The sequence below is a fragment of the Anas acuta genome, chromosome 1 (genome assembly GCF_963932015.1).
Source record: "Anas acuta chromosome 1, bAnaAcu1.1, whole genome shotgun sequence".
Lineage (NCBI taxonomy): Eukaryota > Metazoa > Chordata > Aves > Anseriformes > Anatidae > Anas > Anas acuta.
In genome coordinates, this window is record NC_088979.1 from 23,302,932 (window position 1) to 23,324,869 (window position 21,938).

Sequence of the window (21,938 nt, forward strand, 5' to 3'; positions counted from 1 at the left end):
CACATACAGGGTTTTTCTTCATTGTTTGCTTTCTAAAATGATGTGTAACTGTTGGTCAATGCAGACTGAATTCCACTTTATTTACCATATAAAGGTAATAGCAATATTTGGCTTGAAACATTACTTTGATGTTTAGATCATTATTTTAATGGAGAAAATTGCAATACTTATTACATGGACATAATGCCATCATAGACGTGGCTTCCAGGCTGGGGAGGAAAGTGGTGCTTCATATCTCACTGTTTCCAGAGATGGATGGGCAGATATGTTTGTTTGTTTTTATTAAAACACTGAGAATCTTGTTCAGTCATACCAAAATGATAGGAAGACTTGAGCTATGTATCTCTTTCACCTCAAGCCAAGGGATGTGGGAGTCACAGTAACTGTAATTAAAGTTGTCAGACTGTGAGCAGTGCAGGAAGTGGAAGGCGTGCAGTTAACGAGGCAGGCAGAGCCTATTTCAACAATTTACTGCCTCATAAGGAGCAGTCCTACAGCTGTCCTCCTCCTGCTCCTGCCATACTGTCCTGCTGCTTCTCTGTGCTCTACAGCTCATCTGGTCCTGTTCCATAGCTAATTCACGTCGCTAAACCAGGAGTAACAAAGCCAAAAAAAAAAAAAAAAGGGGGGGGGGGGGCAACAACAAAAACCGACCTCAAACTACTATTTGTCTATTGCAATAGGAAACTGGTGTCTGGTACAATCAGGTAAATGCTAGGGCAGTGCAAGGTGGGGCTGTGCAGCAGAGAGGGAGACCACTTTGAGCTGCAGTGGCCTCTTTGTTTGGCCACCTATCTCTTCAAAGCATGCACTTGCCAAGCCACCTCTGACACGGCTGTGGGCAAGGCTGTTATCCTGTGGAAACACTTCAAGATGAAAATGTTTAAGAGCATCTTTTACAGCATCTAATCTAGCAGGTTAAAACAGTCCAGTCAGTGCTGAAAGACAAGTTGGGTAGGGTGCAGTTCTGGTACATTTTTGAGCACTGAGTTTGTTTTGTACCTAAATGTATCTACAAGTGGGATCCAGCTATTTTCTAAATTATATCATTGCCTATTATTATAAGCTATGGTTTATTCAGCTGTTAAATCACTGAAGTTTGACTACAGCTGCTCCATTCTGTCTTTGTATCTTTAAAGAGAAGATTTACCAGCCACTGCTCTGTTTTGTGTTATTGTTTTCTTTTAACCTTGGATCTGTTATACTAAAAACTTATAAACCTGTTCACTTTTAACCAAAGATGCTTTAAACAGTGAGTATTGGAGGGAAGCTAGATCAGCTTAAAAATAGAAGGTCTGGGGTTTATTTAAATCTTTGCGTTTCAGTGGATGGAAAAGACATCAGCCGGCTCATATGTATTTCGTAACAGCCGAGCTGAAGAAAGGGAAGCTGCCAGGCATGCAGAGGATCAACAAAAGAAACTGGAAGCTCTATTTGCAAAAATCCAAGCAGAATTTGAAAAGCACGAAGGTAAATTTTTCATCATTTCAGAATATGTAATAACACACAAACATTTTTGTTTCTGGGCACTGAGATTCTTGCCACACTGATCGTGGATTCCGGGTGCTTTCATGCTCGGATCTGTTTTGTTTGGGGGTGGGGAGGGGAACGTCGTTTATTTTTCTACAGGAGCAGATAGGATTCCATCACAAACGATAGCCTGCACAGTTCAAAGTCCATAGGGTCATTATCTGCAACCCAGCTCGCCTTTCCTTTTTGGTTAATCTTTCTTGGGGTGATCTATAACACTGAGATGTTATCTGACTGCTTCATCAGAACCTGTGGAGTGTTATCAGTAACAAAGAAAGGGCAAATAATGCCATAACCTTAAAAGAAATCTGAATTCCCAGTTGAAATTGGAGATTGCTGTATAATTCTTAGCATCACGGATGTGAACTTAAGCATATCAGTCACCTCACTGTGTTGCTTTTTGTTTGATTGGTAACTGGTCTACGTATAGTGGAGTCTACTGAGAAAATGATCAAAGTGTGAGCAGCAAAGATGATTGACCTGAGGAGAGGATTATTGTCTAATGCAATTAAGTTCACCTGGCTTTTTGCTGGTGTCCTAAGGAAAGGAGGCTTCTTCACGTGCAGTCTTGTATGAGCGGAGGTGACTGGCACGCAGACAGCGTGGTCAAGTATCGGTGTAGTTTTGTGGCAAGCTGCCTAGTTTCCCTAAGTGCAGGCACTGAGAATTGCTTGCTACATCAGCAGAAAGCTACTGCCTTGTTAAAAGTGTTGTTTTCCTCTTGGTTCAGAAAACCTCATTGGTCAGGTGCATCCCAGAGCTGCTGATGAGAACTGGCTATGCCATCTCATAAGACCTTCCCCAGAGTTTGTATTCTATTGTGTATTACAACTAAATACAACGTAGTTTGTAAAAGTGATTTTTTTTCCATTTCTATCTTCCTAAAAACTACAAACATCTATCTATCCCTACATAGAAGAGTTTGGTAGCTTCATTCTGGTAAGTCCTAAGTTATTGTACTTCCTACATAATAATTTTTCCTTCACTTTTAAAGTGTATTGGTTGGACTCAACATAATGAACTTTTTTTTTCCTACAGAGAGAGCCAGCAGAAAAACACCAAGTTCACGTGTAGTTACAAGACAGCAAATTCATAATTTGCAAGATGGTGCAGAACTTTATGAAGCAATCCAGAATACATCTGACCCTGGTTATATGGAGGTAACAGTAGAGCCAATTGGGCTACTTTTGAAATGCTTGTGCAGTCATTTCTAGCCTAGTACTTCCTGCTAAAATCAGCCACAAAACTGCTATTTAAATCATCAAGATTTCCTACAGTATGCTTATTGCTAAGTAAATTGTGATTTACTTGGAAAATGCTTTAACGAAGTCCTGTTTAAATAGATTAATCTCTTAGATTGCAAAAGAGAGTAAGTGATTTTCTCTGGATACACAAAATCCAGGGTATAGTGCAATTAAAAATTATTATTTGTGGTTTTATTACTTTGTTTTGACGTATGTATGTGAAAACTGAATGTACCTAGTAAGACATATTTTTCTTGCATGCTGCTCAATGAAGAGTTTCCGTGATCTTACTGCCATTTGTCTCCCGATGTGTTTTAGTGTAAATTAGTCAGCTCAGAGATAGCAGCCTGCTGGGAGATGCAACTCTTCTTTTCTTCTTACGGAGCTTTTTTGTAACATCTTTCTTATTAAACTGGCAGACGTGCCTGTTTGTATGAAATGCTCACCTTAGTTATGTGTTCTTAAGCAGGCTTCTCACTAATTACCCATTAGGAGCAGTGTATAATGTAATACGTAGACAACTGAGTACCAGTAAAGACTAGAGTCCCCAGTTATGCTAACATTTTGAGTCTAAGTAGTGTGTCAGTTGAACAATAACTTTTCTGTAACGGAAGAGCATTTAGGAAAGAGACTCTAAAGGATCCTGGCAGGATCTTTCAGGATCTTTTTTTTTTTTTTTTTTGTGATTAGTTTTAAAAAAAAAAAAGATACTGAATACGTTTTCTCTTGGCTACAGGGTTATCTCAGTGAAGATCAGCTGAAAGCTCTGAATGCTCACAGGCAGCTGATGAATGATAAAAAGCAAACTCGGATACAGGAAGAATTCAAGAAGGCTGTAGAGTCTGCAGAAAAGGAAAAATATGGTTGTTCCAAAAGGGATGTGTCCACTGTGTGGAAATTATGTGTGGTAGACTACAGAAAGCAAGAAAAACATAAAGGTTAGTACTTGGGAAATAAATAACTTTCATCTTCACATGGTAACTAACTGGCTAACATAATAAGATTTGAAGAGTTTACCCACAGCTTGCATATAACTGTTTCTGATTTTATTTTGCTAAAAAGCTTTTCTATTGGTGTTGCACACCTAATCTATCTTAATCTGGTGTTACTAGGAGTGATACTGAGCATCTGGCGTCCACCGCTGGACGTTTGTTCGCTGTTGAAGGAAGGCAGTCGGTACAGAATCTACCAGCTGTCTGCATCACAGTCCAAAGGAAGAGCGGAATCAGCTAACATACAATTAACAGCAACAAAGAAAACTCAGTATCTACAACTATCAGTAAGTGCTTTAACTGCATAGATAAATCACTAAAAAGTGTCAATCTATATATCAGTGTGGTGGTGGTGTTTATTTTTTTTAAGGTCTCAAAGAAGATGCTGCTGCAGATTTTCTTTCCAAGAAAGGCTCTAAAATTCACCAGTTTGTTGGATCCTTCTTTTCAGCCACCATGTGCCGAAGTTGATTTAGTTGGAGTTGTAATTTCTGTTAGCAAAACAGGTACGTTGTTGACCACGTTCGTGGCATTGAATCACCATTAAGTTTTTTTATTTCAAAAGTCAAGATCTTTGGTGTTATATAACAGCCAGTATACAGCTATTACATATATAGTTATATAATAGCTAATATAGCCCATCACCATGATACGCTAGCAGTTAACTGTTTTCCTAGAGAAAAAAAAAAGATTTACTTGCTGAGCAAGAATTTAGTATTTGAGTATTCAAGCTCAAAAGAAGCTTTTTCTTTAGGTGTGAGAATGCACCTCGTGGAACACAGCTGTGCTCTGTGTGTGCAGCACTGGTATCTGCCATGTACATGGGCTCCTTTTACGTGCAGTGTCATGGGCTGAGTGGAACCCAGCCCTTGGAGCTCACGGGTAGACAGGTGGAGAATCTTCTGATGAAAAGCAAAAGCACCACAGAACATGTTTAAGCACTGGAATGCAGATTTGGAATTGTTTTCTGTAATCAGTATGGAGAGAGTGTAGAATGTGAATGAAGCATTAAACATCTGTTAGCAGGCTGACAGGCTGCTGTTTTGTATTTATCAGAACTCTTTCAAGATGTGTGTGACTCTATTTATAGACACAAATTGCAGTACTCAACCTTTATTTAAAGGCTTATGGTTTGATTCATTTTTTTCTTGCTTTTAGGTTTCGCTACTATGGTTTATTTATCTGATGAAAGCTATAATCTGGTGGCAATAAAGGTCTGGGCTGATCTCAGGCACTTTGCTATTGAGGATATAGTCGTTCGCTCGTCGTTCATCTCTGCAAGCAACCTTCAGTGGCAGTCTGACTTCAGGTCAGAAATTCCTATGCTGGTGGCTGGAGACCTTTCTGTGTTCTCAGCCAGCCCAAAGGAAACCTATCTTCAAGAGAAGTTTAATGAACTGAGAAGTTTGGTAGAGGTAAATCTTTACATTGTTAGTTTAATGATGGATTTTAGTTGTTGCAGTGTCAATCTGTCACCAAAAAATCCATTAGTGCTACTGAATCTTAAAAAAGTAATGCAGAGGGGATTTTGTTGAAGATGGAGCAAGGTGTTCATGTGCTTTTCTTTGAGGACTCTGCAAGTCACCTATTGAATGTCTTGGCTGTCTTTTTCTTTTTTCCCCATCAGCTCAATGCCCCTGTCTTCAGCATGTGCCACAGGATCTTTTCTGGCTAGCAAACCTGTTTTCACCTGCTAGCAGGCAATCTATCAAAGTTAAAATTTACTGTCTTGTTCACCTGAACACGTTCAATATCAACCAACAGCCTGATGCTTTTATTTATTTTTCTTAATTTCAACTTTCTAGTTGTGCTAAATAGCATGTCTTGGTCATGCATTCTCACTTCTTACTGAAAAAATATTTTCTTCTTTTTTTTCTTGCTAATAGTAAGAGGAAGGTGTATTTCTCTTCCGTGGAAGGTGCAATGGACTTCTGATTTGTTGGTTTCATACAAAATAAACTTCTGGTGGCATTATAATGAGGAAAACAAAGCCCTAGTTTGTGAGCACAGAATACGTGCATATTTTTAAAAACAACTATTCTGCATTGTAATCTGTTCCGTTTTACAGAATGTGGACTCCTTTTGCTCTGACGCAGAAAGTAAATTGATGAATTTGCTACAAAGAAGTCAGTCACTCACACCCACGTTACCTAAAAGATGTGGTTCAGAATGCTTTTCTCCTTCCTGTAACTCAGGCCTCTATGCAGCAGATAAAAGTTTGGTAAGCTTCTAGTAATTAATTTTGTTTTCATACTGGCTTTACATACAGTAAGGATATAAGCAGGTTTTATACTGCTGGCTGTAGTGAATGGTCTCTGTTTTCAGTCTGCCCCACAGGTTCTCTGTAGGGCAAGGCAAGCTGATTAGAAGCTTTTCCTTGTGTGAGTTACAATTATTCTTTGGGAGGAGCTCCCTAGCCTAGTCTTCCTCCAAGCACTATATGAAAATTTCCCATCACAGTCTGTGTTTTGACAGCTTACTTTAAATACTCTGAATTTTATGAGTAAAATGAATCCTCCTTCCCCTATAGGAAATAGAGAAGTATTTACTACTTCCTCAATTCCATTGTGCAGATTTTCTGACATGAATATGATTGGGAGGAAAATTCTTGATCTGTAAATGTTTTTTCCAGGAGACTCTACAGCATGTGCTCTTGTTTAGAGGTTGTTTCATAGTTTTTTTCTAGGTATTGCTCGCTATTTTGTAGGTTTAAAGGGAAGAGGTATCACATAGTAAATGCTGGGATTTTATAGTACTGTTGCCAAAAATTGAGTTAAATAGTACTCTGCTTCCCATCGAGGCTGCTGGTGGCAAGTTTTTCTTGATGTGCAACATGGAGTGAAAAAATTTTTCACTCCAATTTTCCAAAATTTTTGGAAATCCAAAAATTTTTTGGAAATCCAAAAATTTTTCATCCAATTGTTGAATAGTTGTGAGGGAGGTAGAAACACACTGACTTCAGATCAATTCTTGAGGACTAAAATGCAGTCTGTAAGCCATCCTTTCCCATTTCAGGGACAGTACTATAACATATTCTGAATGTTTAGTGACATATATCAATTCATTAAATATATTAAATTGAAAAAAAGCATTAAAGATATTCTCAAGTATGTGTTACAGTGCTGTGTAGTGGGTATTGTGCATGTATTCATGGTTTTTATTCTATCCATTTTCCCTTCATTTTTCCCTATTTAACAACCCATTGAGGATATAGCCAATGCAGAAGACTCAATTAACTCATTTTTGTAATGACTGCTTTGAATTCTTACCAGCTGGCACAGGAAAGTTCCCATACGTTTAGCTTAGTTCTCAGAAGCAGTGTAACTGTGCAAACAGTTAAATGTGTGTGCAAACAGTGACTTACAAACATCAGTACTTGAAAAAAATAATGTATGGAATTAGTTGAGGAAGATCGACTACCACTACTGCTACTAATGGATTTTCTATTCACCATAAAACTTCTCTTTTTAATCAGATCTCATCTTCTAAAATGGAAATAAAGTATCTGAGCCCTTTGTCAACCAGCACACCGAATATGAAACTCGTCCCCCAAGGGTCAGCAAAAACCCCATCATTTGATGAAGACCACCCCAAAAACAGCAAAAAGAGAAAAGCAATGGACTTCCTCAGCTGCATACCTGCCCCTCCACCCCTGACACCGATCTGTTCAACCATTTCTCCATCTTTAAAGAAGGCATTTCAGCCTCCGCGAAGTTTGGGCTTACAGCGTAACAAGTCAGGGAAAGAAACAAATCCAAATGTGGGTTTTGTCACCCCCAGCAGAAAAGTGAGAGAAGCTGTCCGTGTTCCCGTTAATGACCTGGTTGCTGATGAAGAACTGGCGATGATTAATACGCAAGCACTCATAAATACTTTACCAGAAGAAAAGAAGACTGAGGGTGTAAATGAGACCAGTACAATAGCTACTACTTTGTCTGATGATCTTTCGTCCAAACGTAGTTCCAGATCAACTGAGGAAGCAAAGAACTCATTAAAAAGCAGTTCTGAAGGAGCTGAGGCTCTTCAGGAGGACACAAAGGAGCTTGGGGGCTCATTATCAACCCACAGGATGCTGCAAAGACGAAAATCCCGAAAATGCTACTAAATACACATGTACAGTATTGTATATATTTCAAGTTTAAATGATTTTTACTTTGTACATTAGATCCCGGTTGTATTTAATAAAGTTATATTACAAAAAATCCTCCGAGGGCATTTCAGCTGCAGGACAAATGATTAGGAGCTGAATAATCATACATTTCTCACACAAACATCACATACACTAGCATCACTCTGGCTCGAGGTTTTATAACCCATCACTTTGATTCTGATGTATTGTTGAATTCTGGCAGGGTCTTTGTTTCAGTCTCAAGCAACCTCTTTTGTTACCAGCTGTGGCATTAGCGTAGTTGTTTGTCAGAAGTAGCACAGGGCAAAATCAACAATTGTCTAAATTTATTGGAACCAAACATAGCAGGTTAATTCCGAAACACTCCTCTGTAATTCTGGCATAGTTCTGTAAACCATAATTCCTTAAAATTATGTAAACCATAATTCCTTAAAATTTCCGTGCAGTGCTAAAAGTTTTAGAAAAGAGCTATAATTATGACTGATTCATAGTAAAAAAAAAAAAAAAAATTAAAAATAATAATAATAAATCCTTGGTCTTAGTTAGAGGTACTACTTTAAGCCAGAATGTTATGAAAGAAAGCCAGGCCCTTAATTTCATCCCATGTTCTTTCTGCCAGGAGGGAGTTAATACTTCTGTTCATGGTTTCTTTCTCATTAACTTCTGCAAGTGAAGATTTTCAAAACCGGAGCTTCTGCACAAGAGAAGCAGTTCTGCGTGGCAGGCTCTGACTCCATGGTTTAGTTATGCCGTTGTCCTGCCCTCGCCCTTCAGGTGTCAAAGGAAGACGGCAGCAGCTCCCTCCTGGTGACCTTCCTGCAGTCCTGTGCTGCTACCTTGGCTCGAGTGCAGGGCTGAGGGCAGCTCCCGCAGCCAAGCTGGGCACTGCAGTGGGACTGGGGAATGTAAGAGGGTGACAGCAGCTCCACTTAAAAACTTTGTGCAATGCTGCAGGTGCCCGAAACCCCTTAATGAGCAATTATTTACAGTGGTGACAGTGCTGCTTTACGTGCAGCCTGAGTTAAAAAATAAAAATAGAAACTGGAATTCATCCAACCCCTACTGCTTTATACGGACTCCTACAGCCAGGTTCGTTTTCACACAGGACTAACATACGCCTTGATGCTTCTGTCCACTAGCCTGGCAGAGGAGCAGCAGCTGCACCTGCGTTTCTTCACGATCTGGGTGAGCTTCATTTCCTTCATTTCTTCATTTCCTACTGCCAACTACCTTGCTACTGCCCTCTTCTACAGCCACTGCCCAGGTGGCAGTGTAGTTCTGCACCTACTTACAGAGAACTGCCATCACAAATGCTGAGTTTTACAATAACGTTTCACGAGCCCTGTTGACAAAGACCCATCAGCAGGATTTTAGAAGTTTTTTGGAACTCCTGCAGGATCGCTTCTTTTGCTCATTCACCAACAGTCAATGGCTTCTCTGCACTGTGTGGGGGAAGGGATCAATTTCTTCTCTTACAAACACTTTTTTCCCCCTTCCTTTCTCAAGTTGTCGTTTTGTGCAACACTCTTTGTCCTCCTGAGTTCAGGTAGGCAGCAGCCTCGTGCTTTGCCTATTTACAGCTGCCTCTGTAGCCCAGTGCCACCTTCCAGTTCGCAAGCACTCACCCAGTACCGATCTTTCCTTCAGGAAACAACACTGCCTCCTCTGCTTTCTCTCCGCAAGATGAAGTTTAAAGCATTAATGTTTTCCTCCTTCAGGCTGGAGATGCTGTTTGGCTGTGTTAGCGCTAAGGTAAGAATAGCACAGATGCAGGCAGCAGATGCGGAGATGCAGAAGAGCATCAGATCTTGCTACGCTCTCTTACAGCTCTACCTTTTCCCTGATTGACTTTTTGCCTCTCTGAAAGTTAGCAGTTAAAACACGCTAGACAAGAAGGTGAAGACAGAAAGGATTATCCAGGAGCAAAACTGCAAGAAATGACCACTGCATGGAGAAGGAGTTGGCCACGTGGGCTGTAAGGAAAAAAACCTAAGAGCATTCAGTGCTCTCTAGCAGTTACAGCAATGCAAAAAAAAAAAAAAGAGTGAGGTCCAGCCAACAAATTTTACCATTAGCCAGAATGAATTTTAGTGAAGGAAGAAGGATGAGGGCATGCAGTTTGTGTCAGAGATAAGAGGGCAATCAGCCAGGAAGATCTGTGAGATCATAATCTAGCGCCATTTAAAGACTTTTAAGAAATAAAAGTCTGCTTTTGAAATGCAGTAGGAAAATACAAGAATATAAAACAGTTTAGTTAAAAAAAAGTAAAACTAGAGACTTTGATCCCCTGATAATTAAAACACGCACAGAGGCCTCCACCCCTCAGCGAAATGGCAGGGTGCGCGTGCGTGCCGGGCGCGGTCTGTGTGAGCAGCCCGGCTGGGGGCTGTGGTGGGCGCCCAGGCCGTGAGCTGTGCTTGGTCCCGTGGCGCTTCTGTCATCTCTGTCGGGCTGCTGGGCGTGGAGAACGCTGTGGAAGGTGACGTGGTGCTCGTATTCCTCTTTCATCCGCTGTATCTTTTGCCGCGGGACGTCGTGGATATTTCTTCTGTAGAGGCAACGGTAGCAGAAATACGTTACAGGTTGGCTTACGTTTGCTGGACATCGCTCCTGGTGCTTGGTGAGCCTTTGCTAGCTGTTTTTTTTTTTTCTGCTAAACCATTGGTTGCTGCCACCTACCTCTCAACGATACTGCAGGGACTGCTGGAAAAAGTAACCCGCACATTTTTGTGGGCAGCAAGGCCAGAAGAGGTTAGGCGAATGCACTGAAACAGCCAGGCGAGAAAGAGCTAGGTAGAAGATCTATCTGGTCTGTATCTTATTTTCTGTGAATATTGCTGGGTTTTGGAGCCAACGGCTTGTTAGACCCAGGATGAGCTTTCATACTTCTGGAGAAAGACAAACAATGCCTGTGGGTAGCCCAGACACTGACTTGTAACAGGTGTAGAGGTCACAAATCTGTTGTTGCTTTAGCTGAGTGCACATGGGGGAAAAAAAAATGAATGGGCAGAAGTGATGATGAGGGAGATGGTGCTGCTGGTGGCTCTGTAGGAAACATGGAGACTGGGGGGCTGGGGGAGAAAAGCTGGGAATTTGCACCTGTAAAACACAGGTTTGGGCTCCATATGTGAAAACAGAGGGGGGAAGACTCAATAGGAACACAAGATGAGGTAGGGAGGAGAGGAGGCATTGCATGTAAATTTTAGGGACATGGTTTAGTGGGTGATACTGGCGGTAGGGGGATGGCTGGACCAGATGATCTTGGAGATCTTGTCCAACCTTAATGGTTCTGTTCTCTAAAAATAGGGGGAAGGAAGTGGAAAGAGAAACGTGTAGGACTTTACTGTTTGTAATGGAAGCTACCCGTGGCCACACACAGTGACTCCAGGGCAAATATATAAACGAAAGTAGGCCTGGGAAGAGGGGAGCAATATGCTCAACCATGCAGGGGTTTCTGGACAAACCAGAAACTTTTCAAAGACTGCCTGCTACTTCTGTGTCTCTGTGAGTTTATGAGCTCTGAATAGCTTTATTTTTACCATTTATCTCCATAGGGCCCTACTAGTGAGATAGTGTGACATTGTCTTGCAGCTGCATTTTCAAAGTCTTGCTGTGTGCAAATCCTGGAGTACTCAAAATATTTGTTTTTGTTTTGTTTTGTTTTCCTCCAGTGGAATTCAGGTGAAAGCAATGCAGCAGGTCTCCAGCTGCAGCATCCCCACTTGTCATGGGCATGAGAGCCACCAGCTGCCAGTGCCCTACATGTGGGCAGTGTGCAGCCGGGAGAGCAAACTAGCTCATACTCCTGCCTTTTTTCTGCCCAAGCAGCTGGGAATGGTGCTGTCCTTCAAGACTGACATCCTGTGCCTTACAGGGGGCGTACAGGACACATGAACAGAGCTCTGGCAAGAGCTACCTGCCTTCTTACAGGAGATTTACACTGCTCACAGCTTGTGGACTAAAGGTTTAGGTACCTAGAGAACCTAGGGTATCACGAGGACATTTATCTGGTATCAGGAAGCCTGCAGCCAGCGCTGAAGGTACTGGAAGCAACTTTCAGATGTCCCTGAATCATTTGCCAAAATGCTGCCCCAAGCTGCAGGTGTTTGAGTCAGCCTTACAGTCCTGGCAGGCTACTGCAAAAGCTGACTTGTTTCAAATAATTACACAGCAGAAATGGCTCAGCCTGAATGAAGTACGCGCGCCCTTCCATTGTCATTTACCAGGAGACATTTCAGGGGGTATGAAGAGAAGTGCTGACCCTTCTCAGAGCACAGAAGTGAGAAGCTGTCTGCTGCACCAAAGAGAAAAAGCTGTACCTTGTCAGTTCGTGAACATTGAACTTCCAGGGTGTATCTGGTTCCCGGAATATAACTTCGTAGCTATTCTCACGTGCCTGAAGAAGTACACACAAGTTTTAGATTTAGGGCCACCAAACCCAGGAGTAGCCAATTTTCCAGCCCCCCATGAGAATTTTGTTGGGTTAAGAGATGCATCACGCATCTCCAGGAGCCAGAAGGAAGAAGCTCACCACGGCTCCCACCACGGAGCTGGTCTGACTCCCTGCCAGTCCATTCCCCCTTACACCAAAGGCTTTGGGTCTCCCAGCACACCCTGCCTCCACATTTCCCCACACCCTGCTCCCTGCGGCAATGGGGCACTGCCACTGGAGCTCTCTGGCAGTCACCGATGGTTCAAGAGCCACAGGTCGGCTGCACCAAGCTGGAGCTTCTGGGAGTGTCATGCTATTTCCAGGCACTGAATCTACAGGTCTTGATTTCTTTTTTTCATGGTAAAGCAACATATTTGTATCTCCATATGTGTATACATATACATCTATATGTGTATGTGTATATATATATATTTAGCTAACACAGCTATTGATTGCTTTTGGGATTTGATTTGGAGGGGTGAACACCGCCTCCTGAAGACGTTATATAGTAGCAGAAAGGAGGCAGGGGACTCCTGATCTTTCTACATCTCGTACACCTCTAGTTCTGATCTCTCACTTGCTTCATGGTCACCCAGAAGCATTCACAATGTCCTCCAGCACAGTACCATGTCCAGGGTTCCAGCACCACTATTAATTTTTGCCTCTTCTGAGCTCCCATAAAAGCAATACCTTGACCCAAATTTTTTTTCTAACGTGATCGGAACCCAAGAATTTATAGCTGTGCATAAGCATGAGTGTGATGTTACCAGGCAGGCCAGACTATGAAACTGTGCTAAAGATATTGGCAATAAATGCTATGCCTGCCAGCACTACTAAGAAGAGATACTGAATACACCTTGAAGGACTCTTTCTGGTGTATTTTTCACAAGTCATAAACTAAAATTTTGATATATTTGTTAACTTTGGAAAGTCTTATATTTGGTCAGTTTCAGATTCAACAGTTTGGAAACTGTCACACTCATGTCACTGCTGAGGATTGCCTGATTGCCAAGAAGCTACAGGGCAAGTTCAAAGATCATTAATCTTTCTAATAATTTTGCCTTCACTGAGGTGTATAGCTGGCTAGATAAAATAATTGCATAGGCACCTTTTCCCCTATGTCTTCGCAATATAAATTATTAACTATAATTAGAGGACTGAGGGAAAATGGACGTCATTAGTTTTAGCCTTGTTAAGAATTGTTTCAGTCAGATCACCTCTTAAATGTCAGAGCTGAGCGTGTAAAAGCAATAAATCATAGCTTTCCCTACCATCATCACATACGGCTTCATTTCCCAAGCATGGATGTTGGTGTTATCAATAATAACCGGGCTTTTCCCATTCTTCATTGCTTTGCGTGCTGTAATGTAACACATCAAGTAAAGCTAAAACGTATTATGTAACAGACTGAGCCAGGTCTTTCTAGCCTAGAAGGGTCCTTTCCTTGCCCACTCCTAGCACGCTTGGCTCCCCGCCGGACTTGGGTTTGTAGCTACCACCCAAAAGCAAGCAGAGGTCGGCACCCAGCAGGTGTTTCCTGCAGGTGATGCAGCTGGTGGCTGTGCTCAGAAGCAAGATCTGAAACTTGTGTGAACATATTTAGACACATTTAGGTATTTACAGCAAGTATGAGAGACCATTATTTGCAAAAGATGTCTGTTTTATGATCCCAAGGTACGTTTGCCAATGCTATAACTGAGTTCAGAGCACAGCCTCAAATATATGTGACATTTTTCTCTCTCAGCTAGACACGTAGGTTATTTCATTCTCAAATGATGGAGGTTTGGAAGTTTTGCTCCTGCCTGTCACTAATTCCTCGCTGCTACCCACTTCTAGGTCAGGACAGACACCTAAGGAGGTGCAGTCTGCACCATGCCAGGCACACAGCTGTGCTGAGCAGCTGCAGTGCTGGCATTTGCATGCCACCTGCTGTTAATCAAGCTTCAGCAGGGCTACCTCTGAGTCAGTTTTATTTCCAAAACCAGTAACTATCACCAACATTAATTCATTTTAAATTCCTCTCTTTAATGCTACAAAATAATATCAGAAGTGGCAAATATATTTTAACCAATACACCATGAACTTCACCTACTTTGAGATATTTTTATTTGGGGGCTTAATTTGAAGACATACTGAAAAGCAAAACTATGCTGACAAAAGACTGGATCAATTTCAGTCACCTCTCTTTTGGTTCCACTTGTGTGCATCCTCTAGGAAGTCAGGCTCAAACACGTACACACCATTTCTAGTGAAGAAGTCATCAGTACTAAGAACCACAGCACTGGGATAGTCATATTTCAGTTGTCTGGAAAACAAAAAACACAATGAAAGAAGGATTAGGATGTGTAAACACATGCCTTTAACAAAGAACATTACATCAAGAGCTGTACGACTGCTCTGCAAATTTGCACAGTCCTTCGTTTTGAAAATCCCAGATTAAAGAGATCTGAAAATAATGTAATCAGTAGGTGAGCATGCAGGAGCTTAAAGGCATGTTTGATTTCTTTAATTCAGCAGAGAGATCTACAATGGACCGCCAACACGAGTCTTTAATCATAATAATAAATTCAATTTTCTGAGTTATTTGAGAAGGTATGAACATACATTTTAAAAAATACTGCTAATCCCATGGAAGTGAGTCTTAAAAGGCAATTCTCTTATGGGAGTTTCACTACAGAGAGATTTTTGAAGATAATAAGGAGGAATGGTTGGTCATTTAGTAAGGATTGTCTGTATTATCAGCTTTGTCTTGTTCTTTGTTCTTCTTCTTTCTTTGGCTGTAAAGCATGTAGCTCCTTTCCTTTAATGTACAAACAAGTATGAGAAGGATTAGTCAACATTTCCTATTATTTTATGGTTCTTTCTGCTTCTCACTTGTCTCCGTTTACTCTGCCCTCTTCTTGTCGAGTTGAGTCATTTTTCTTTGATTTCCATTTTTTAATGTTTTGCAGACAAATTTGCATTGCCTGGCTTGGCCACCTCAGATGCAGCAGATCCATAAAGGAGGTCCCCTGTGGTCAACAGCCAAGGGCAACCCCCTTCTCTTCATGTTGACGTGTGTCCCACAACCATGTCCACTCACAGCTGGGACGAGATCTGGTGGTGTCCTGCTGCAGGCTGACCAGCCGCCTTTCAGGAGGCTAAGGAATGAAAATGCTCCTGATGTGGTGGCTTGAACTTGAAGGCTTCTTCCTGAAAATTAGTCCTCAGGGAACATTAAAAAGAAATCTTAATGCAAAACTGGCTTTCTGTTTGTGTGTTTTCATCTTATTTGTGTCCGTAGGCTGAACTGTTCACTTTGTCAGCCAAGGGAGTGTTGGGAGGAGGAGGGAGGGAGGGAATCTCTGCAAGAAGCCAGGGAGAGCCCACGGCATCACCTCGCTGCTCCCTTATCTTGTCAGGGCCCCAGAAGCCAAGAGAGAAGAAAGAAAGGCCAGTCCAGAAGCCTTGTGACTCTCAGACACGAACGTCGCTGCCCTGCTATCTCACGCCACACATGGTCTTCAGTCTGTGACTCATTTCAGCGTCCTCGATAAAACGCTTCTCTGCCATCCCCGTAAGCTACAGAACAACAATTTCTCAATGCCTTATCTAATTGAGCAACGGCAGGGGAAAAGGTCCCTCTAGGTTATCGGCAAAAAACCAGACGGGCAGACAGAAAAGGCTTAATTCTGTCATCTCGAGCTCGACTCCAGCCATTTACTTACCAATTTCATCCTAACCTGCCTGCCAGCAGCAATCCCTCACTCGGATTGCACTTTGCTTTTCCTTGAACCAAGGCCGACTTCTGACTTGTTTCACCTGCGCTGTAATTTCCACCGTCTGCTGATTAATTTGTGTTATTTTGGGGTAGCCACTGCCACAGGGAGCAGAGACTCGCTGCTGGCTGACCAGCCAAGGCCAACCTCACTGCTCTGTGCTGCAGCCACTAAGTTACATACCTCTTAACACGTAGTTATCTCCTAGCTCAGAAGAGATGTTTTATTTACCTAATTACTGCTGGACAAACAGATCCCCAAAAAAGTTTTGTTTTTTTTTTTTAAAAAAAACACAAAACTTTAGTTTTGGTCCCATGCAAATAATTCTTATCATGAAGAGCATGTGAGCACCTAATGCTTATCTGTTTGCTCTCACGCTGACACACTGATAAATTTAGCTCTCAGTAGTTCAGTACCTTACCTTTCCTGTTTCATCCATCTGCATCATAATCTCTTCTCTAAAAAGCTGATTGTGCTAAAATATGATGTCCCTTTACCTATTAAGATGCACATAAAATTGTACATATTAGTAAAAGATCTCAGTATGTTTTTCTTCTTCGGTATTTCCTTTCAAAATGTTATCACAGTGCAAAATTTTAAAATACTTTTTAGCATTTTAAATGCTAACAGAGAGCTTTGATATGTAAGCAACTTAAGCAGTGTGTGATTACCTGTACATTCAGTTTACTATCTTCATATCCCTGGTAATAAAGCAGATAAAACTGGGACTTCAAACGAGGAAAAATACAGCACAAGATGTGTTCAGAGCTATGGATTGCTGGCATGTTTACTATACTCAAACTAAACAAATAAAACCATACTAATAGCAACATAACAAAACATTAAGCTTGTTTTGCTGTCTTTAACACTTGTTTTTCCACAACCAAACTGACTCCAAAGCTTACAGCTCTTTCCTGCCACCTTGTCCCGTTCTGTTTGTTCTGTCCCTTTTAATTTCACTTGCAAAAAATAAAAATAAATTCATTTGCACCCAAGACACTTTGATATTTTGCTTGAAACTACAGCCATTGAGATCTACATAGGACCAGAAGTCAGTGTAGAATAAAGGTTTTACATTGTCCCATTAGGCTCCTGATCACTCTGTGCAACAATAATGCTTGTATTGGAGCTAAATATACAAAATGGGAGAACTTGTGCACAGTGCTATTTATTAATAAATTCTGAGCAGCACCCATTGCAGTTAGATCAGTAAGTGTAAAGCACACCAAGGATGAAAAGAAAAAAGAAATCTCTTTGCAAGATCAAAGGGTACTTACAGGCTATGTCTGCATTGAAGAAAAGCCACTGGACTTTAAGCACTGCATTGTGATAAACAGTATCTGCCAAAAGTTCAGTATTAATTAGCCTACACGATATTTAATTGATCCGTATTGCAGCTGCCTTGCAGCAGTTTTAATATGGTCTGTCACAGAAACAAGTCTGCTCTCGTGCCTTTCTTTGCCCTTCCCAGGGGGAAGCAGATTTCCAAGCTAGGTGAAGTACCTTGTTAGACTGATGCAACTGGAAAAAAAAAGAAAAGTTTTCAGATGCTTATGGCACAGAAGCAGCAAACTGCTGGCAGGCCTGGGGACTGCTCAAACCCTCCGGGAGCCCTCGGTGTGCGCAGAGGCTCCAGCGTCGTCACCAGCCCCAGCGGCAGCTGCAGGGATGCCTCTGACCAGCGTGGGCTCTCGGTGCATTCACTCTACTCTTCACCCTGCTCAAGTTTACCACGGTTGCAACTACTAAAAAAGAATATTTCTGTTGAAAATACAACTCCATGAGCTAACAGAGAGGGGTTTTGAAGCCTTCTAAGTTATTTATCTGAGGACCTGCTCCCATGACTTATACCGTTTTTGAAGTCCCCTGTTTATTAATAGCATCTTCAGTGCTTTCAATCAATCAATTTCGATTTTAACTGGATATATTTCTATCCTCACAGACAACAAAATTACTAGCCAAGATTTCAACTACCTGGATACAAGTAAAGGACTTGAGAGAAGACCCCACCTCCACTAATGATGTCACTGGAGAAAAAAAAAAAAAACCTGACTGCATTTCACAGGCTGTCACGATTTTCCATCAGAAACTCTGGGAGTGAATGGATGGCCGATATTCAGTCTGGTAAAAAGACTGGAAGGAGTGTTTTCTGCTTTCATACAAACTAACAGAACTGAGTGCCAGGCAGATCTCAGGCCTGGTAGAGTCTCAAGATACAACCTCCTTCCAACATAATACAGATCCTAGCGTTTATATGCTAGCACTGCATACAGCCACTTGTTCTGCTCACTAAAAAGCCTTCCTGTGGCTTTTCAGCATTCAGTTTCGGCAGAAAATGAGAAAAATTAGAACCAGAGCACATGCACAGTGCTATCAGCTGCCTGCAGTGTTTTGGTAACTTGCAGTGAGCGCCCTGAGGACTCTGCCCCGGCGCGGGGCTGCCAGGCAGCACAGCAGTGCCTCCACGTCTCGCCGGCAGGACACGAGCAGCAGCTGTGCTGTGCCTGTCGATAAACACATTCAGAAGGACCTGAAGCACGAGCATGTCGTATACACAGGTAGATGTTGACAGTGTGTTACCATCTGGAAGCAGGAGCTGCAGAACTAATAGGCAAAGTCCATGAACTGTGCTGCAATTCTCCCGTAGGGTCGGGATCCTGGTGACAATGGGTGGGCTGATTTGGGATCCTACACACGGCAGGGCTGGAGAAGGGACTGGAGGTGAAGGGAGGAACCAGACAAATGCAGCAGAGAGAACTGGAGAAGACAAAGCCTATGCCAAGCACTGATTCCTCGGTGCCAATGTATTTTTCCCTCTGTGTCTTTGTCACCTGTTCTGGATGACTGTTCACTTTATGCTTCATAAGGGAGCACAAAACCGGTCCTATTTCAAGTGGTAAATCAACAGTAGAAGTTGAGAAGTTACATATTTGATCGTGCCCAGCCTAGTGCTTGAGCAAAACTGTTAAATAGGTTACGAGTTATGTTGAGTTGTGCGTTTCCACCACAAAGAAAGTCTGTTGTGGAAGCAGATATGAGCCTGCACGTGGCTCACTTGATTTTTGGAGATGTTTTGTAAGCTGAATGTACTACTGCACCTCAGACATGTTTTCTTAGCAGTTGTCTCTGATGATGTACGGTGAATGATCAGAGGGCACCAGTTAGGATCACCTAATAAATAGGTGGCTCAGGGATGTGCATCCTTAACAGTGGTGTGATTGGAAAAGATGCTGTAATTATATCTTACAGAGCTGTATCCAAACAGTGCCAGGTGACAATGAAAGGTCAGGGAATCAAGCCCTGAGCCCTAGCTTGCTCCTGGACAATAGTCTGGTGCAACAAACCGACAAGGGGATGCTCTATCAGCGAGTTGCAGTATCACTGGTGATAACATTCACGGTTCATGACATTTCTGAGTGCTGTAAAGGCACACAGTTTGCAACAGAAATAGTAGCTGACATGAATAATGAATGAACGGAGACGTGTGTGAAAGCACCAGAAGAAACAACAGAGCAAAGGTTAAAACAATGGCATATGCTGATAACCAAGAGCAGAGTTAACAGCTATGAAACTGGGAAACGTGCTCGTCACCCACACACTGATACAGAGCAATGACTTGCCACTAGGAGACAGGAGAGCAGGAGGATGGCCAGCAGGTCCTGCTAGCCTGCAGCCACCCTCCTCTTTCCAAAAGGGAGAGAGCTGTAGCTGTGAAGGCACCCAAAGTGGGAAAACAAAAATAACAGCCAAAAATCTTGCCTAAGATTCATGAAAAATGGCATCATGGTAACTACTAGAAGGCATAAAAAAGCCACTTTGTCACCACTAACGAAGAAGAACATAGAAGAAAAAGCAAAAATGGAGCTGCCAAAGGACCTTGTCCTTACTGATTTTGGCCACACCACCTGTGCACATGTATCCTGATGCTTGCAAATATTTGTGTGATAGTGTGAGTGAAAAAAAGTCAGAGAGAATGAATTTGAATGGGTAAAATTAGCTTACCTGCAAATTTTTAAAGTAAATCTCACCTTTCCTCACCAATAGAATCTCGCACCGTGCTTGTTGTACTAATTCTCTACAAACATATTCCTGACTAGCACACTATAATTGCCAACACCAAAAGATACACAGTGTGGGATGCTGGGAAGAGCAAATCTGAGAAGTTTCTTGGCACAGTCCTTTCGTAATCTGACAGAGCTAATGGAGAGGTGCTACAGGCAGCTCTCACAGCTGCCCTTTGAGCCACGCAGTGTTTATGATACAATCAGCAGGGGCTAGGTGCAGAACAAGTCCTTCAAGCCTTCCCCTCACACGGGACTAAAACAGTGTTTACGATTTATTCTGCAAATCCACCATTAATTATTAAACTCGTGTTTTGACCTGAAAAAAAAGAGGCCAGTTATTTGCATTGGCTGAGGATACATCCCCCAAAATCCCTCTGTTCATTCTGGCACGCTCTCCTCACCAGGAGGAAGCCCATGGTGAACGTCCACCTTTTGGTGGAGAGCAGGAGCTTTGGGATACCGGGCTGGTCGCGATACCAGGCCGATCGTGATACCAGGCTGTGGCTATGGGGTCGGGCAGGCTGTGGTGCCACCCCACAGCACTCCCCTCGGGGCTTTTCCACCAATTTTTCACCAGTCCTGGAGCCTCTCCTGCCTCTGTCCCACACCACTGGGGCTCAGACAACTCGAAACCAGAAGTCGCAGCCCTTGGAAATTCTCGCTGTGAGACAGAGGAACTGCTTTATCGTCAGCAATCAACCACAAAATAAAAAAGCCTTAGCCTGGTAATTTTACAGAACTACAAATAGCGTGGCTGGGGTGATTTAGGGGCTTACTGGCAACGCACCTTTGGGTACTAATCCCTTAAAAATTAGGAAGGGAACCTGGCCCCATGCGCTGGGCTGCGTGTCCTTAACGCAGCTCCTCATGGCTGGAGCAGCGAAGCTCTGAAGTGTTTCAGAGCTTTCTGCGAGGCTCCTGCTCCCCTTCCCGGCCAGAAAAGCCCCCGAGGCGGCTGTCATAACCCTATTTCCATCTCGCAGCCCTGCCTTGCTCCTTCCAGGTTTTGGAGCAAGCAGAGGACTCCCTGGCACCACCCTGGGCCATTTGGGGCTCGGCTCCGGCAGCCTGCCCGAGGGCTGGCTCCTTGCTTTCCACCAGCCTGAGGGAGCCAAGACCCTGCGAGGCAAAGCCCTAAAGGAACCCTAAAGGAACCCTAAAGGAACCCTAAGCAGCTGTCACGGCACCAGCCCCCTTCCCAGCCCTTACCTGGCCAGAGTGCTCTTCCCGGAGCCGGGCAGGCCCCGCAGCAGCACCAGGCTCTTGCCGAAGCGCCTCCGTGGCGGGGGCTGCAGGCTGAGCCCCCCCAGGGCTCGGAGCAGCCGCTCGTCCATGGGGCCCGGCCCGGCCCGGCCCGGATCGGTCCCGGTTGTGCGAGGGCCGGGCCCGGCCCGGAAGGGGGAGGGAGGCGGCGGGGAGCCGGCCCCGGCCCCTCCCGGGGAGGCCTCGCAGAGGGAAGGGCTGGGCTGCCCGCGGGGGGCCGGCTGTGGTTACCAAAAATTCATTAATTTGCACGGTATCAAGGTGGGGGGGGCGATGCTGCCGGTGCTGGGAAACCCCAGGCCCAGGTTCTGGCCCCCCGTACTCTGCCCCGCAGGCTCTGTCACCACAGCACGCCAGAGCTGCCCACAGTACCCCAGCTTTAGGATCTATTTTATTCCTTTCGTTTTCTTTCTTTTTTGCTGGATTCCACCCAAAAGCAGGCGAGGATTCCAGGCAGCCACAGCTAAATAACTGTGCTGCATTGCATAAGCAACCCCATGCATCAAGCTCAGTTCAGTTCCCTCTT

The 21,938-nt window shown here is 43.2% G+C and overlaps 2 protein-coding genes across 4 annotated transcripts in view; one reads left to right on the forward strand and one right to left on the reverse strand.

Moving 5' to 3' along the window:
* BRCA2 (BRCA2 DNA repair associated) overlaps nt 1-9,910 on the forward strand; it is a 38,447-nt gene extending 28,537 nt beyond the window's left edge. Inside the window, exons 19-26 of one of the 3 annotated variants that reach the window (XM_068672818.1) lie at nt 1,326-1,470; nt 2,569-2,690; nt 3,511-3,712; nt 3,887-4,053; nt 4,137-4,272; nt 4,925-5,181; nt 5,835-5,987; nt 7,242-9,910. In XM_068672818.1, the coding sequence (XP_068528919.1) occupies nt 1,326-1,470; nt 2,569-2,690; nt 3,511-3,712; nt 3,887-4,053; nt 4,137-4,272; nt 4,925-5,181; nt 5,835-5,987; nt 7,242-7,871 (1,812 nt within the window). In that variant the 3' untranslated portion in view covers nt 7,872-9,910. Of the gene's footprint in view, nt 1-1,325; nt 1,471-2,446; nt 2,470-2,568; nt 2,691-3,510; nt 3,713-3,886; nt 4,054-4,108; nt 4,273-4,924; nt 5,182-5,834; nt 5,988-7,241 lie in introns of those variants that run through there. The other 2 variants (XM_068672825.1, XR_011093286.1) reach the window with 2 other exon arrangements.
* On the reverse strand, nt 7,873-21,706 carry N4BP2L1 (NEDD4 binding protein 2 like 1). The gene is made up of 5 exons (XM_068672924.1): nt 21,359-21,706; nt 14,508-14,632; nt 13,599-13,687; nt 12,215-12,291; nt 7,873-10,443 (listed from the first exon to the last, which is right to left on the reverse strand). Exons 1-5 carry the CDS (start codon nt 21,481-21,483, stop codon nt 10,218-10,220), a joined length of 642 nt encoding a protein of 213 aa, XP_068529025.1. The 5' UTR covers nt 21,484-21,706; the 3' UTR covers nt 7,873-10,217.
* Between the last annotated feature and the right edge of the window lie 232 nt (nt 21,707-21,938).

Coding starts and splice junctions, on each gene's coding strand:
- N4BP2L1 (XM_068672924.1), bottom strand. CDS start 21,483: ATGGACGAGCGGCTGCTCCGAGCCCTGGGGGGGCTCAGCCTGCAGCCC. Junction 13,688..14,507: donor CAAGTGGAACCAAAAGAGAG/GTGACTGAAATT, acceptor GTTACATTACAG/CACGCAAAGCAATGAAGAAT. Junction 12,292..13,598: donor TGAAGCCGTATGTGATGATG/GTAGGGAAAGCT, acceptor GTACTTCTTCAG/GCACGTGAGAATAGCTACGA.